The sequence below is a fragment of the Eriocheir sinensis genome, chromosome 42 (assembly GCF_024679095.1).
Source record: "Eriocheir sinensis breed Jianghai 21 chromosome 42, ASM2467909v1, whole genome shotgun sequence".
Lineage (NCBI taxonomy): Eukaryota > Metazoa > Arthropoda > Malacostraca > Decapoda > Varunidae > Eriocheir > Eriocheir sinensis.
This window is the reverse complement of record NC_066550.1, coordinates 13,066,695-13,080,179: the sequence shown is the minus strand read 5'-3', so window position 1 is coordinate 13,080,179 and position 13,485 is coordinate 13,066,695. Positions and strand designations below refer to the sequence as shown.

General features: G+C 46.6%; 2 protein-coding genes across 2 annotated transcripts in view; one reads left to right on the top strand and one right to left on the bottom strand.

Annotated features, from left to right (window-relative positions):
* Positions 1-206: 206 nt before the first annotated feature.
* Positions 207-6,639, bottom strand: LOC127010043 (probable ATP-dependent RNA helicase DDX23). The gene is made up of 5 exons (XM_050883761.1): positions 6,453-6,639; positions 5,418-5,599; positions 5,157-5,265; positions 4,697-4,852; positions 207-3,648 (listed from the first exon to the last, which is right to left on the bottom strand). Exons 2-5 carry the CDS (start codon positions 5,588-5,590, stop codon positions 1,738-1,740), a joined length of 2,349 nt encoding a protein of 782 aa, XP_050739718.1. The 5' UTR covers positions 5,591-5,599; positions 6,453-6,639; the 3' UTR covers positions 207-1,737.
* Positions 6,640-10,348: 3,709 nt separating this feature from the next.
* The window catches only part of LOC127010224 (uncharacterized), a 62,549-nt gene continuing 59,412 nt past the window's right edge, over positions 10,349-13,485 (top strand). Inside the window, exon 1 of the mRNA XM_050884102.1 lies at positions 10,349-10,496. Within this exon, the coding sequence (XP_050740059.1) occupies positions 10,457-10,496 (40 nt within the window). The 5' untranslated portion in view covers positions 10,349-10,456. The remainder of the gene's footprint in view (positions 10,497-13,485) is intronic.

Sequence of the window (13,485 nt, the reverse complement as noted above, 5' to 3'; positions counted from 1 at the left end):
ATTAAGGACTAAGAAGTGGGATGTTTTGAGTACGACTATCATGTATCACTGGTCCTAAACTGTCCCATAAGAGCCCCGCCCATCACCTTCCTTCCTCTTTATCCCTCATCACCTACAACGACCTACACCTGTATTCAATAAGGTACAATGTATAAACTAAACATACATAAGATTAACTGAGGGGAGGAAAAGCACACCTTCTCACATACTTGCTCTTCACTTGTATTTCAGTAACGTTACAAAAATATCCTGCTGCCGTCTGAGGGGTGCACGGAAACCCTCGCTGGTGGATTAGTCGAACGGTTCCTACGAAAAAATAGCGATGAATCAAAGTAGTCAACCATTGTAGCTTCCATTGGGTGATACATCTTCCCTCGTAAACTATTATATTCAACCCTCGCTGGTGGATTAGTCGAACGGTTCCTACGAAAACATAGCGATGAATTATAGTAGTCAACCATTGTAGCTTCCATTGGGTGATAGATCTTCCCTCGTAAACTATTATATTCATGCATTCAAGTGGTTTTATCGTCCTTGTACATTCACCAATAATGGGAGAGTGAATTATCTGTCTGGTTGATATTCTAAGATGTTTCCTAATCTCACATCATCTATTTCCAAGGGCCAGAAAGGGGATCAATTGGGTTCTAATAAGTGCTCCTTTAGGTTCATGGCACAGAGGGAGGGTCATAAAACTACCCCTGGAAATGCCCCAAAACTCCCATGAATGAAAGTCTTGTCAAATGTTTGTGCTCGGAAGGGTCAAGCTACCACCAGGGTCATAAAACTACCCCTGGAAATGCCCAAAACTTCCATGAATGCCTTGTCAAATGTATGTTTCTTAGGTTCATGGCACAGAAGAAGGGTCAAACTACCACCAGGGTCATGAAACTACCCCTGGAAATGCCCCAAAACTACCATGAATGCCTTGTCAAATGTATGTTTCTTAGGTTCATGGCACAGAAGAAGGGTCAAACTACCACCAGGGTCATGAAACTATCCCTGGAAATGCCCCAAAACTACCATGAATGAAAGTCTTGTCAAATGTATGTGCTTGAGAGTTGCAATGATTCTTCCCTTTGATCATTAGTGAAGGTTGACTATTATTATTATTATTATTATTATTATTATTATGGTCCCATCACTAACAAACCCTGGGATGGAAATAGAGAAAAGAGAAGGAAAACATGGCCTAACTTCACTCCCTCCTTGATCCAAACTAACACAAACTAAGAATATATAAATAAATAATGATAAAAATTAATAAAAAGAAAGAAAGGAACAAAACTACCCCCCCCCCCAGCAGCGGCAGCAGTACCAACACCACCAACTCTGAACCTTGAAACAGAAAAAGAAAAAAAAAGAAGAGTAGAGACATAGATGAACACAAAGGAAAAAAATATATATATATAGAGCCCAACGAAAGGAGCGGCGACTGGTGGGAATTCTTTCTTTCTGCGCCTTTTCCGTTCCTTTGCTGTAAAAAAAAAAAAAAAAAAAAAAAAGTAATAAAAAAAAAACAGACTGGGACAATGTAGTTTTTTTTCCTCCTTTACTGTAAAAAAAAAAAGTAAAGAAAAAAAAAAGGACAATGGAGGGGTTTTTCCTGCACCTTTTCATTGTTCCTTTACTCTATAAAAAAAATAAAAATAAAATAAAAAAACTCGGCCCTTTTTTCGTTCCTTTGGTGTGAAAAAAAAAAAAAAAAAAAAAATAGGACAATGGGACAATGGAACCTCAAGCAAAAATCTTCTCCTCGCGGCGCTTCTTGGTCATGACGGTGCCTGGCTTGTGCTGCGCCTCGTGGTGGTTGGCCAGCTCGGGCGGACACGACGACGCCGGCGACGAGAGGATGAGCTGCTTGAGGTCGTAGAAGAGATGCGAGTCGTCTTTGGTGAGGAACGACATGGCCTTCCCGTGCTTCCCCGCTCGGCCCGTACGCCCGATCCTGTGGGTGTAATCCTCGATGTTTTTCGCCATGTCGTAGTTGATGACAAGCGAGACGTCCTTGATATCGATACCACGGCCAGCCACGTCCGTTGCTACCAGGATGTCCTTGGCGCCGGATTTGAGGTTGGCCAGGGCATGTTCTCTCTGTTCCTGCCCCTTGCCGCCGTGAAGTGTTGTCGCGTTGTGCCCGAGCTTCTCCAGACCGCGAGCCAAGACGTCGGCGCCCTTCTTCTGGTTGACGAAAATGAGGACAGGCGGAGTGATACCACGTTTGAGGATGTCGAGGAGCTTCTTCCGCTTCTCCTGCTCCGACACCATGTACACGACCTGTTCCACGCGCTCCACCGGCTTACCCACCGACCCGATGTACACGTAGGCCGGGCGGCGGAGGTACTGCCGGGCCATGCGTTCTACCGCCGGGGGCATGGTAGCGGTGAACATGACAGTCTGCCGGAACTTGTGCTTGGAGAGGAAGTTCTGGAGCAGTTTGTCCTCGTCCTCAGCGTCGTCGTTGTCGGGTTTCTCATTCGTCACGGGCATGAACTTGAGGATCTTCTGCACGTCTGGTTCGAAGCCCATGTCAATCATCTTATCAGCCTCGTCAAACACCACATACGTGCACTGGTTCAGGACGAGATACCGGTTCTCCAGTACGTCCACTAAGCGACCAGGTGTGGCAATGACGATCTCGCACCCCATACGTAACTTCATGCCCTGCTCCTCCCTCGACAGCCCTCCGATGACGGCAACTGTACGGATGCCAAGCGGACCTCCAAACTTAGTGGTCTCCTCCTCGATCTGCTGCGCCAGTTCACGTGTGGGGGCCATGACAAGCGCATAGGGCCCCTGATCGGCATCCTCCAGCCTCGCGATCTTGGGTAGGGACTGAATCCATTCCAGCAAGGGGATGAGGAAGGCCAGCGTTTTACCCGAACCGGTTTCCGCCACGCCGATGATGTCCCTGTTCTGTAGACCGATGGGGATGGCCTGCCGCTGGATTGGGGTGGGCTCCTGGTACCCCACACTGGCGATGATGTCCAGGATGTCCTTCTTGATGTTCGACTCGGCCCACGTGCGGATGGGGTTAGGGATGCGGCCGCCCTTGATAGCGATGTTGTAGTCCTCACGGAAGATACGCCAATCCCTCTCCGTCATCTGCTCCACCTCCTTCTCGCTCCAGTGGCGGTCGTCCCATTTCTTCTTGTCCTCCTTCTTCTGCTCCTTCTTCAGCCGGATCACCTCCTGGTCCTTATCCGCCTGCGTACGTCGGTGTTCAATGTAATTACCATAGAACTTGCACTGGACCTTCTTCTGCTCCTTCAGGTCCAAGCCGCCGAAGTGCCCCCGCCCAAAAAAGTGGACTAGATGCTTATTGATGTACAGTTCATTGTAGTCCACCGACGTGTCCTCCCCGGCGTCCCAATCGAAGACAAACTTACGGTCGTTGAGCCTTCGCACCTTCTTCTTCTTCTTGACGATGCCCAGGTAGCGCTCGTTGATGGCGTCGCGCTCTAAATTCTTCTTGCGTTCCAGCTCAACGTCCTCCTTGTTCTCGCGGGGCTCACGGTCGCGGCGGTGGCGGTCCCTCTCTCTGGGGTCCTCCTGACGAAGCGCTTGTTCCAGTTCGCGTCGGCCTTCCTGGTACATGGACTCGCGGGCCTTGCGTTCATCATCCTGCCTCCGTCTGATCTCGTCCGCCTGGAGAAAGGGAGGGAAAGGGCATTGTGTGTGTGTGCATGTGTGTGTGTGTGTGTGTGTGTGTGTGTGTTTACCTTCCATTCTTTCTCTTCTCTTCTTCCTCCTCTTCCTATCTTTCTACTCTTCCTCCTCTTTTGTTTCTGTTTCCCACTCTCCTCTTCTATTTCTACCTTCCGTACTTCCTTTGTCTTATTATTCTTTCTCCTCCTCCTACTCCTCTTTACCAGTGGTGGGCACGGTTCCGCTAATCCCCTAACCACTAATTGGTGAAGCTAACTTTGGAAACAATTAGCAGACCAATTAGCTTCCACTAAATGTAGTTCCCCCTCAGCTAACTAAGTCCACTAAAAAATTCATACAGGTTTGTTCTGGTCCGTCGTGGGCAGACACAGCACCAGGTGGACCACATGGCGCAATAATTCCAGGGCTTCCACTTTTGGGTAAATTATTAAAGTTGGGTCATTGGACAATTATTAAAGAAATGTGTTGGTATTTTTTGGTAATGCATCTTACACTTCCGACTCTTTGAACTTGGGATTTATAACAAGAATTCGATATTTTCCACCTGACAAAAAAATAAACATAAAATAGTAAAAAGAAAAGTCAGTTATGGAAAAAAAAGTAAAAAGTGCTTAAATTTGCAGGAAATCTTTGGTAAAATACACGGATTTAGGATGAACTGAAGGCTTCTCTCTCTTCTCTTATTGTTGTTGCTTGTTGGGCTAACTATATCTAAGCTACAACATATTGAACTCTCAGGTCACTAGGTCTGTTTTTAAGGGTTTTAGACTAAGCCAAAATAGGTACTAAACTGACTTTAAATTCACATATAAAAAAGTTAGTAGTTAGCTTTAGCTTCCACTAATTTCTCTATCAGTTTAGCTGTTAAGTGAACGTGAAGCCAACTTTTCGGTTAGGGGAGCACACCACTGCTCTTTACCTGACCTTCCCTTGTCTTCATCTTCCTCCTCTCTTTCTACTCTTCTTTTGTCTCCCTACACCTTCCACATCCTCCTTCTCCTCCTCCCCCTCCTCCTCTTCCTCTTACCTGCTCCTGCCTCCTCTTGAGTGCCTCCGCTGCCCTTTCCTCTTTGGACAGAAACTTGGGCCGGCTGAGTGCCTCCTCCTCGGCCCTCTTCCTCGCCACCATCTCCTCCAGCGACAGCGGCTCCTTCTTCATCTTCCTCTCCTTCTCCTCTTGCTCCTGTAGATGAAGATAGGGGGGTGGGGGGTGGGGGGGGGATGATGGAGTTGCCCTTCTTTTTTTTTTGGTTCATCTTTATTTTGTTTTCCTCTTTTTTTCCCTTTTTTTCATCTTCCGATTCTCTCTCTCTCTCCCCTTTCTCTCCTCCACTTCTGCTCCTCTTTCTCTTCCTTTTCTCTCCTCTCTCTCCCCTTCTTTTCCTTCCCTCTCCCTTCTCTCTTCCCTTCCTCTTTCTCCCTTCTTTCCCTTCCCTTCCTCTCCTTTCCTCCCTCCCTCCCTCTCTCTCCCTCCCTTCCCTCCTTACCTCATCAAGTCGCTGGTTCTCCTCCTTGGTCTTCTGTGATTCAGGGGAGCGCTTTCTCTTGTCCCCGCGATCTCTGTCCCTCTCTCTGTCTCTGTCTCTCCCCTTATCTCTGTGGGGGGGGGGAAGGGAGGTCAGTGGAAAGGTCACACAATCGGGTCGGTATCAAGACACCTTCGCCTCCCGTATCAAGTGTTAAGAAAGGTCAAAAACGGGTCAGCTGGGTTTTGGGGTCACGGTACAGAGGAAGGGTCACTCACTCACCTGTCCCTGTTTCTCTCCCTGTCCCTGTCTTTCTCCCTCTCCCTGTGGTGGTCCCGGTCATTCCTCTCCCTGTCCCTCTCTCGCTCCCTCTCACGGTCCCTCTCCCTTCGCTCCTTCTCCTTCTTCTCCTTCCGGTCGCGGCGATGGGACCTCAACCCAGTGTCCTCGTCCATCCTGCGGCTCTGGAGGGAGATGGGGGATGAGAATGAGGGGTGGGGTGGGGGGGTGGGTGGGGGGGAAGTTGTTAAGAATATGGTAAATTAAATACTTCTTCCTAATCTTCCTCTTATGTTTCTGGTTATCATTCTTCAGTCTAACCTAACCCAGTCTGACTTGCCTTCAAAGGTTGGGGGGAGGTAAGAAGGGAGGAGGAGGACTATTCACGAAAGGGTAGCCAACTAATTTCAAGAGGAGGAGGACTATTCTCGAAAGGGTAGCCTATTAATTTCGAGAGGAGGAGGACTATTCATGAAAGGGTAGAGAGAACAGGTCACCCGAGCCTTTTTTTTCAAGGGTGCAGGACAGGATTAGGATGAGGAAAGGTACTGGGATTTGGTGAAGGTCCAGGAATAGGGAGATAATGATTGGTGATCCTATTCCTAAATCTATGAAGAGTAGGCCTATTAATTAACTACATGAGATACACAGAACAGGTCACCCGAGCCTTTTTTTTCAAGGGTGCAGGACAGGATTAGGATGAGGAATGGTACTGGGATTTGGTGAAGGTCCAGGAATAGGGAGATTATGATTGGTGATCCTCTTCCTAAATGTGTCAAGAGTAGGCCTATTAACGACATGAGATACAGGGAACAGGTCACCCAGAGCCTTTTTTTCCAAGGGACCATTACAGGATTAGGATGAGGAATGGTATTGGAATTTGGTGAAGGTCCAGGAATAGGGAGATTATGACTGGTGATCCTCTTCCTAAATGTGTCAAGAGTAGGCCTATTAGCGACATGGGATGGGAGATGATTCCACTCTTGGATGCTGCGGGGAAAGAATGACTATCAGAGAGCAGGTCACCCAGAGCCTTGCCTAGGGTACAGGTGTGTGGGTACAGGTGTGTGGGGTTACAGGTGTGGGGTGGGGTACAGGTAACCGCTATAACAACTTCTTCTTCTTCTTCTTCTTCTTCGTGGGTGTTTTATGGGGCTAGTTAGGCTCTTCTTCTTCTTCGCCGCGCTGAACGTTTTGTTGTGGGTCGACCGTCTTTTGTCTCTCCTCCTCCTCTTCTTCTTCTTCCTCTTCTATTTTCTTTCCCTTCTCTTCCTTTCCTTCTCTTCTTAGGTTCTTTTTATCCTCTTCCTCCTCCTCGTATTTTGAGCTAGATTCTTCTCCTCCTCCTTCTTCTTCTGGAGCTGTTCTTCTCTCGGTCCTCGATCTTTTCTTCCTCCTCCTCGTATTTTGAGCTAGATTCTTCTCCTCCTTCTTCTTCTTCTTCTGGAGCTGTTCTTCTCTTGGTCCTCGATCTTTTCTTCCTCCTCCTCGTATTTTAAGCTAGATTCTTCTCCTCCTCCTTCTTCTTCTGGAGCTGTTCTTCTCTTGGTCCTCGATCTTTTCTTCCTCCTCCTCGTATTTTAAGCTAGATTCTTCTCCTCCTCCTCCTTCTTCTTCTGAGCTGTTCTCTCGGTCCTCTTCCTCCTCCTCGTATTTTAAGCTAGATTCTTCTCCTCCTCCTCCTTTTCTCCTTTTTTTTCTTCTTCCTCTTCTCCTTCCCTCCTGCTGCTTAATTTCTTCCTCTTCTCTTTCTTTCCTTTCCTTCCCCGTTTCCTCTTCTTCCTCCTCCTCCTTCTTAATTCTTCCTCTTCTTCTCTCTTGCTATTTTCTTCGTCTTCTCTTCCTTTCCTTCTTTTAATTCCTCCTCCTCTCGGTTCCTTCTTCTTCCTCCTCCTCCTCCTCCTTCTTCTTTTTCTTCTTCTTCTCTTCTGCTACTTTTTTCCTTTCCTTCTCTTCTTAGGTCCTCCTCCTCCTCTCAATCCCCTCCTCTTCCTCGTATTTTGACCTAGATTCTTCTTCTCCTCCTCCTCCTCCTCCTCCTCCTCCTTCTTCTTCTTCTTCTTCTTCTTCTTCTTCTTCTTCTTCTGAGCTGTAACGCTTTTCTAATCTTCTCTACAACCCCGAAGGACACCAAAGAAAACCTGGAACACTAAAGAAAACGGAGCTAGAATGAGGGAGACTCACGTAAACTTGTCCCTGGTGGTAGCGTGCCTGAGATTCCCTTCCCTTCACCTGGCCCGTCTTTTACCGTCATCACGTGCCCCTCAGGTGTTCCCGGGTGTCTTCAGGTGTCCAGCTGGTCGCTTCTTCCCCTCACCCTCCTGGCCGACTCCCTGGAAAGAGGGGAAAGTGACTAAGATGAGGGGAATGGTCGTGTATAAATATCACCTCGACATGCAGAAGTGACGGGAGAGAGAGTTTGTCTTCTTCCATCGGGGTGACGAACGACTGTGGCCTCCTCGGGGTTAGGTTAATAATAAGAACAAAAAATAAAAAGAGAAAGGAAAATGAAATAACAGACAACGACAATGATAGTAAGATAATAATAATAAAAATAATAATAATATCGAGTTTTGGGATTTTTCAAACACATGATATCCAGAAACCTGTAGCGTAAAGTAAGAGAGCAAGCCTTCACTTTGTCATATAGAAAGTCTCATTAGTAAGGACGCATAGATGTCTTATTAGGGGTAAAGACGTGTTAGTTTTTGTGTGGTTTTGTAAGGTTAGGTTAGGTTAAGTTTATGGTATCTTCAAACACATGATAGCCAGCAACTTATGGTACTTCAACTACTACTACTGCTACAACTACTACTATTACTACTACTACTACTACTACCAAAACTACTGCTACTACTACTACTACCACTACTACCACTACTGCTACTACTACTACTACTACTACTACTACTACTGTCACAATTTAGACACACCTGCTTAGTCACGGTTTTACTCTCATTATATTATTACCTGAGGCGATGGAGGAGGAGGAGGAGGAGGAGGAGGAGGAGGAGGAGCAGGAGGATGATGAGGGGTTAGATAAGAGGCATTTAACATTACCACACAAAGAGAGAGAGAGAGAGAGAGAGAATGGAAATCACCTCTCGCTTCTATCTAGAAAGCTTATGTCTCTCTCTCTCTCTCTCTCTCTCTCTCTCTCTCTCTCTCTCTCTCTCTCTCTCTCTCTCTCTCTCCATTATCTATCGAGTATCTATCTATTTATCTATCCACCTCGTGTGTGTGTGTGTGTGTGTGTGTGTGTGCAAAATTTACCTTCACTTCCATATATCGTTATTATTTTTGCATTATTTTCACGTTACTTTCTGTCTATGTACGTTTTTCGCTACACACACACACACGCATACACACACACACACAGGCTCCACGGTCCTCAATCCTTCCCTCCGTCAGTATACCGCGAGACTCCATCGGGGTAGCACGCACGATTTTCCCCTCTCCGCCTCACACACGCTCGCTCGGGTCCCCTCAGGTTGGCTCCGTTTCCCGCCGCTCCCTCCCTCCCCACGCCCAGCTGACCTCCACCCCACTTCCCCACACCCCCTGTAACCCACGTAAATGAACCCCAGCCACTCTAAACCCAGGTAACCCCCAGTAAAACCCACGTAAGCTCACCCACACCTGTTTAGAGTTGAATGTTCTTATAAATTCCTGTCTGACCCAGTGAAACCCAATTTTGCGTTCCCCAACTCCACTTAGAACCCGCTTCCACCTGCTAGAACCCAGTTAATTCCACCTATACCTGCTTCCACTTCCCTGTAACCCACTTAAATCCACCTATACCCGATTCCACCTGCTCGAACCCACTTAATTCCACCTATACCTGATTCTACTTCCCTGTAACCCACTTAAATCCACTTAAACCCGATTTCACTTGCCAGAAGCCACTTCAACCCACCGATACTTGATTCCACTTCCCTGTAACCCACTTCAACCCACTTATATCCGATTCCACTTCTCTAAGACCCAAATCTACCTTCCAGAACCCACCTGAACCTATTCCAACCCACCTAAAAGCAATCTGATCCATCTCAACTGCATTTTCACCTCCCGGAACCCATTTGAAGCCCCCTTCTTAACTTCACCCCCTCAAAATTCCCCCCTGTTAACTTCACCCCCTCTAAACTTCACCCCCTCTTAACTTCACTCCCTCCTTCTAATTACCCCCCTTAACTTCCCACCCGCCCTGACCCCCCCCTCTTAACATCAACCTCCCTTCTGATTCCCCCTCAACTTCGCCCCCCTCCTCCTACTCCCCCCTTAACTTCCCCCCCCTCCTGACCCCCATCTTAACTTCACGCCCCCCTTAACTTCACCCCCCTCCTAATCCCCCCTCCAATTCCCTTCTTCCTTCCTTCTACCCTCCTCACTTAACTTCACTCCCCTATCCCCCTCACCCCCCTCTTAACTTCGCCCACCCCTCCTTACCCCCCTTTTAACTTAACTTCCCTCCTAATTCCCCCCTGAATTTCGCTCCCCTCCTAACCACCCCTATTAAGTTCAATCCCTCTTAACTTTGCCCCCCCCTTCCGACCCTCTTCTTCCCCCCCAATCCAACCCTCCATTAACCTCACTCTTAACCCCCTCCCTTATCCTCACCCCCTTCCTACCCTCCGTTTTAACTTCCCACCCCTCCTAACTTCGCCCCCCAATCCACCTCCCCATTAACCTCACTCCTACCCCTTCCCCTCCTCACCTCGCCCCCTCTAACTTCACCCCTCAATCCAACCCCCATAAACCTCCTCCTCCTAACCCCTCCTCCTTACCTCGCCCCCCTCTTAACTTCCCCCTTCCCCCATTACAACCCCTCCTCCTACCCCTCTCTTCCTTATTTTCCTTCCCCTAACCCTCCCTTATCTTCCCATCCCTCCTATCTCCCCTCCTCACCTCGCCCCCCTCCCCCCCTCCCTTTTCCCCGCCAACCTCATCACAAGGAGAGAAAATTGTCCGAGGGTTGAGAGTTCGGCCATGACAGACACCAACTGAAGATCTATCCGTCTGTCTGTCTGTCTGTCTATCTGAGGATGCTGAAGACATGCCTCACCGCTGCCCTCTGCATCTCCTGTACGTATTTACCTGTCTGTGTGTACCTCCTATACACACACACACACACACACACACACACATACACACGGACACATATACAGTACTCTTATGTTTTTTTTTTTTTTATGAGCTCATGATAGGAGTGAACACATAAAATGACACACACACACACACACACACACACACACACACACACACACACACACACACACACACACACACACACACAGTACCTAGGGAAATCAATTAAACCTTACCATGTGTGTGTGTGTGTGTGTGTGTGTGTGTGTGTGTGTGTGTGCGAAGGGAAAAAAGGGAAAGGAAGGAAAAGGAAGGGAAGGGAATATAATGGAAGGGATGGAAAGGGAAAGGAAAGAAAGGAAGAGGAAAGGAAAGGAAGAGGAAAGGAAAGGAAAGGGAAAAGAAGGGAAGGGAAGGTAAGGGAAGGGAAGTGAAGGGAAGGTAAGGGAAAGGAAGATAATAGAAGGGAAGGGAAGGGAAGGGAAAAGAAATGAAGGGAAGGGAAAGGAAGGGAAAGGAAAGACGAACAAAAGAAAGGAAAAGAAGAAAAAGGAAAAGAAATATAAAAAGGACAAAGAAAATATTAAAGACGAAAAGAAGGAAGGAAATAAAATAAAAGGAAATAAGAAAAAAAAGATAAACAGAGAAAGGAGAAAAGAGAAAGAAAAAAACATGTATATTTTCGTCTTCCAATATCGTGTGTGTGTGTGTGTGTGTGTGTGTGTGTGTGTGTGTGTGTGTGTGTGTGTGTGTGTTCTATTCACACACACACGAACACACACACACAAAAAAAAAACGTTCTTATATACGTTATCATGTAATATTTTTTTTCCTCCTCCTCCTCCTATATTTTTTTTTACTCTACTTCATATGTGAATCAATTAACCTCTCTCTCTCTCTCTCTCTCTCTCTCTCTCTCTCTCTCTCTCTCTCTCTCTCTCTCTCTCTCTCACGCACATACGCACACACGTTATGACAAAACTGGAGTAATTTCGTAATCATAAAGGAAGGAGGGATGGAAGGAAAGAAGGAAGGAAGGAGGAAGGAAGGAAGGAAGGAGGGTAGGAAGGAAGGAAGGGAAGGAGGAAGGAAGGAAGGAAGGAAGGAAAAGAAGGGAAGGAATGAAGGAAGAAGGGAAAAAAGGAAGGAAGGAAGGAAGGAAAAGAAGGGAAGGAATGAAGGAAGAAGGGAAGAAAGGAAGGAAGGAAGGAAAGAAGGAAGGAAGGAAGGAAGGAAGGAAGGAAATAAGGAAAAAGGAAAGAAAGGAAGGAAGGAAGGAGGTAAGGAAGGAAGGAAGGAGGGAAGGACTTAAAGGTGAATTAAATGACCTAGTAATTGATGCTCACGTGACTGAAGAGGAAGAGGAAGAGGAGGAAGAGGAAGAGGAGGAGGAGGAAGAGGAGGAAGATGGTGATGACTAGGAAAGAGGAGGAAGAGGATATGAACAAGGGCGGAGGAAGAGGAAGATGAAGAAGAGAAGGAAGGAAGAGGCAGAGGAAGAGGAGAAGAGGTGGAGAAATTAAGAGGAAAATATAGAGGAAGAATAGATAAGGAGGAGGAGGAGGAGGAGGAGGAGGAAGTAAAGTAGATGGAGGAAGAAAAGGAAGGAAGGAAGGAAGGAGGGAGGAAAATGAACGAAGGAAAAATAGCACACACACACACACACACACACACACACAGACACACAAAACTTTCATTGTCTCGCTAACTCGCTGGTGATTAATCTCTCTCTCTCTCTCTCTCTCTCTCTCTCTCTCTCTCTCTCTCTCTCTCTCTCTCTCTCTCTCTCTCTCTCTCATTGATGCACAGAGAAAGCAGGAGATGAAGGAAGCAGGTTAATTAGGAGGAGATGAAGACTCACTCCTCCAAGCGATCCTTCCCTTCACCTGATCCCATTCTCGACCTACCCTAATATTGGTCTTCCTTAAGGGGGGATTCCTCGTATTCTGGGCCGTTCGGTAAAAAGGTGTGTAGATGCGTGAAACTTCTACGGTGGTTTGGTGTTGTCCACAGTGATCAGCCTGCGAAGTCGCGTCCAGATACCTACAACAGAAAGACAGAAATAGCAATGATGAAAAAATGGAGAATGATGAAAATAATGATAATAATAAAGATAACAATAATAATGAAACGCGCTCTCTTAAAGCCTTACCTTAAAAACACACACACACACACACACACACACACACACACACACACACACACACACACACATTACTTTCTTCATATTTAGACTGTCCGAGTGTGTAAATGTTGCGAGAGGAGGAAGAGGAGGAGGAGGAGGAAGAGGAGGAGGAGGATATAAAAAAAAGTAAATAAGTTTTCCAATATTTTTTTCCTTTTTCCAAGATGCGATTTGGTCTGATTTCTGAGTTTGTGTTTCTCTCTCTCTCTCTCTCTCTCTCTCTCTCTCTCTCTCTCTCTCTCTCTCTCTCTCTCTCTCTCTCTCTCTCTCTCTCTCTCTCTCTCTCTCTCTCTCTCTCTCTCTCTCTCTCTCGTTTTTTTCTTCGTAACTTCCTTCCTTGATGTCGAAATTTTCTGATCTTGTTTTTGTTCATTTCTCTTTTCCTTTCCTTTTCCTCCTTTTCCTTCCTTCTGTTTTCTCTTTTCTCTTTCCTTTCTCTTCTTCTCTTGATTTTTTTTTTCTATTTTTGCAACTTTCTCTTAATTTTCTTCTTTTTTCCTCCTCTCCTTTTTCCTCCTTCTACTTTTTTTGTTTTTCTTTAAATTATGCGATGTGGGGAGAGAGAGAGAGAGAGAGAGAGAGAGAGAGAGAGAGAGAATATGTGTACTCTATATATTTGCCCATGTGCGTTTACTAACACACACACACACACACACATACACACACACACACACAAGCAAGCGATCCAAGTTTCATTATAACCCTTCTCTCTCTCTCTCTCTCTCTCTCTCTCTCTCTCTCTCTCTCTCTCTCTCTCTCTCTCTCTCTCTCTCTCTCTCTCTCTCTCTCTCTCTCTCTCTC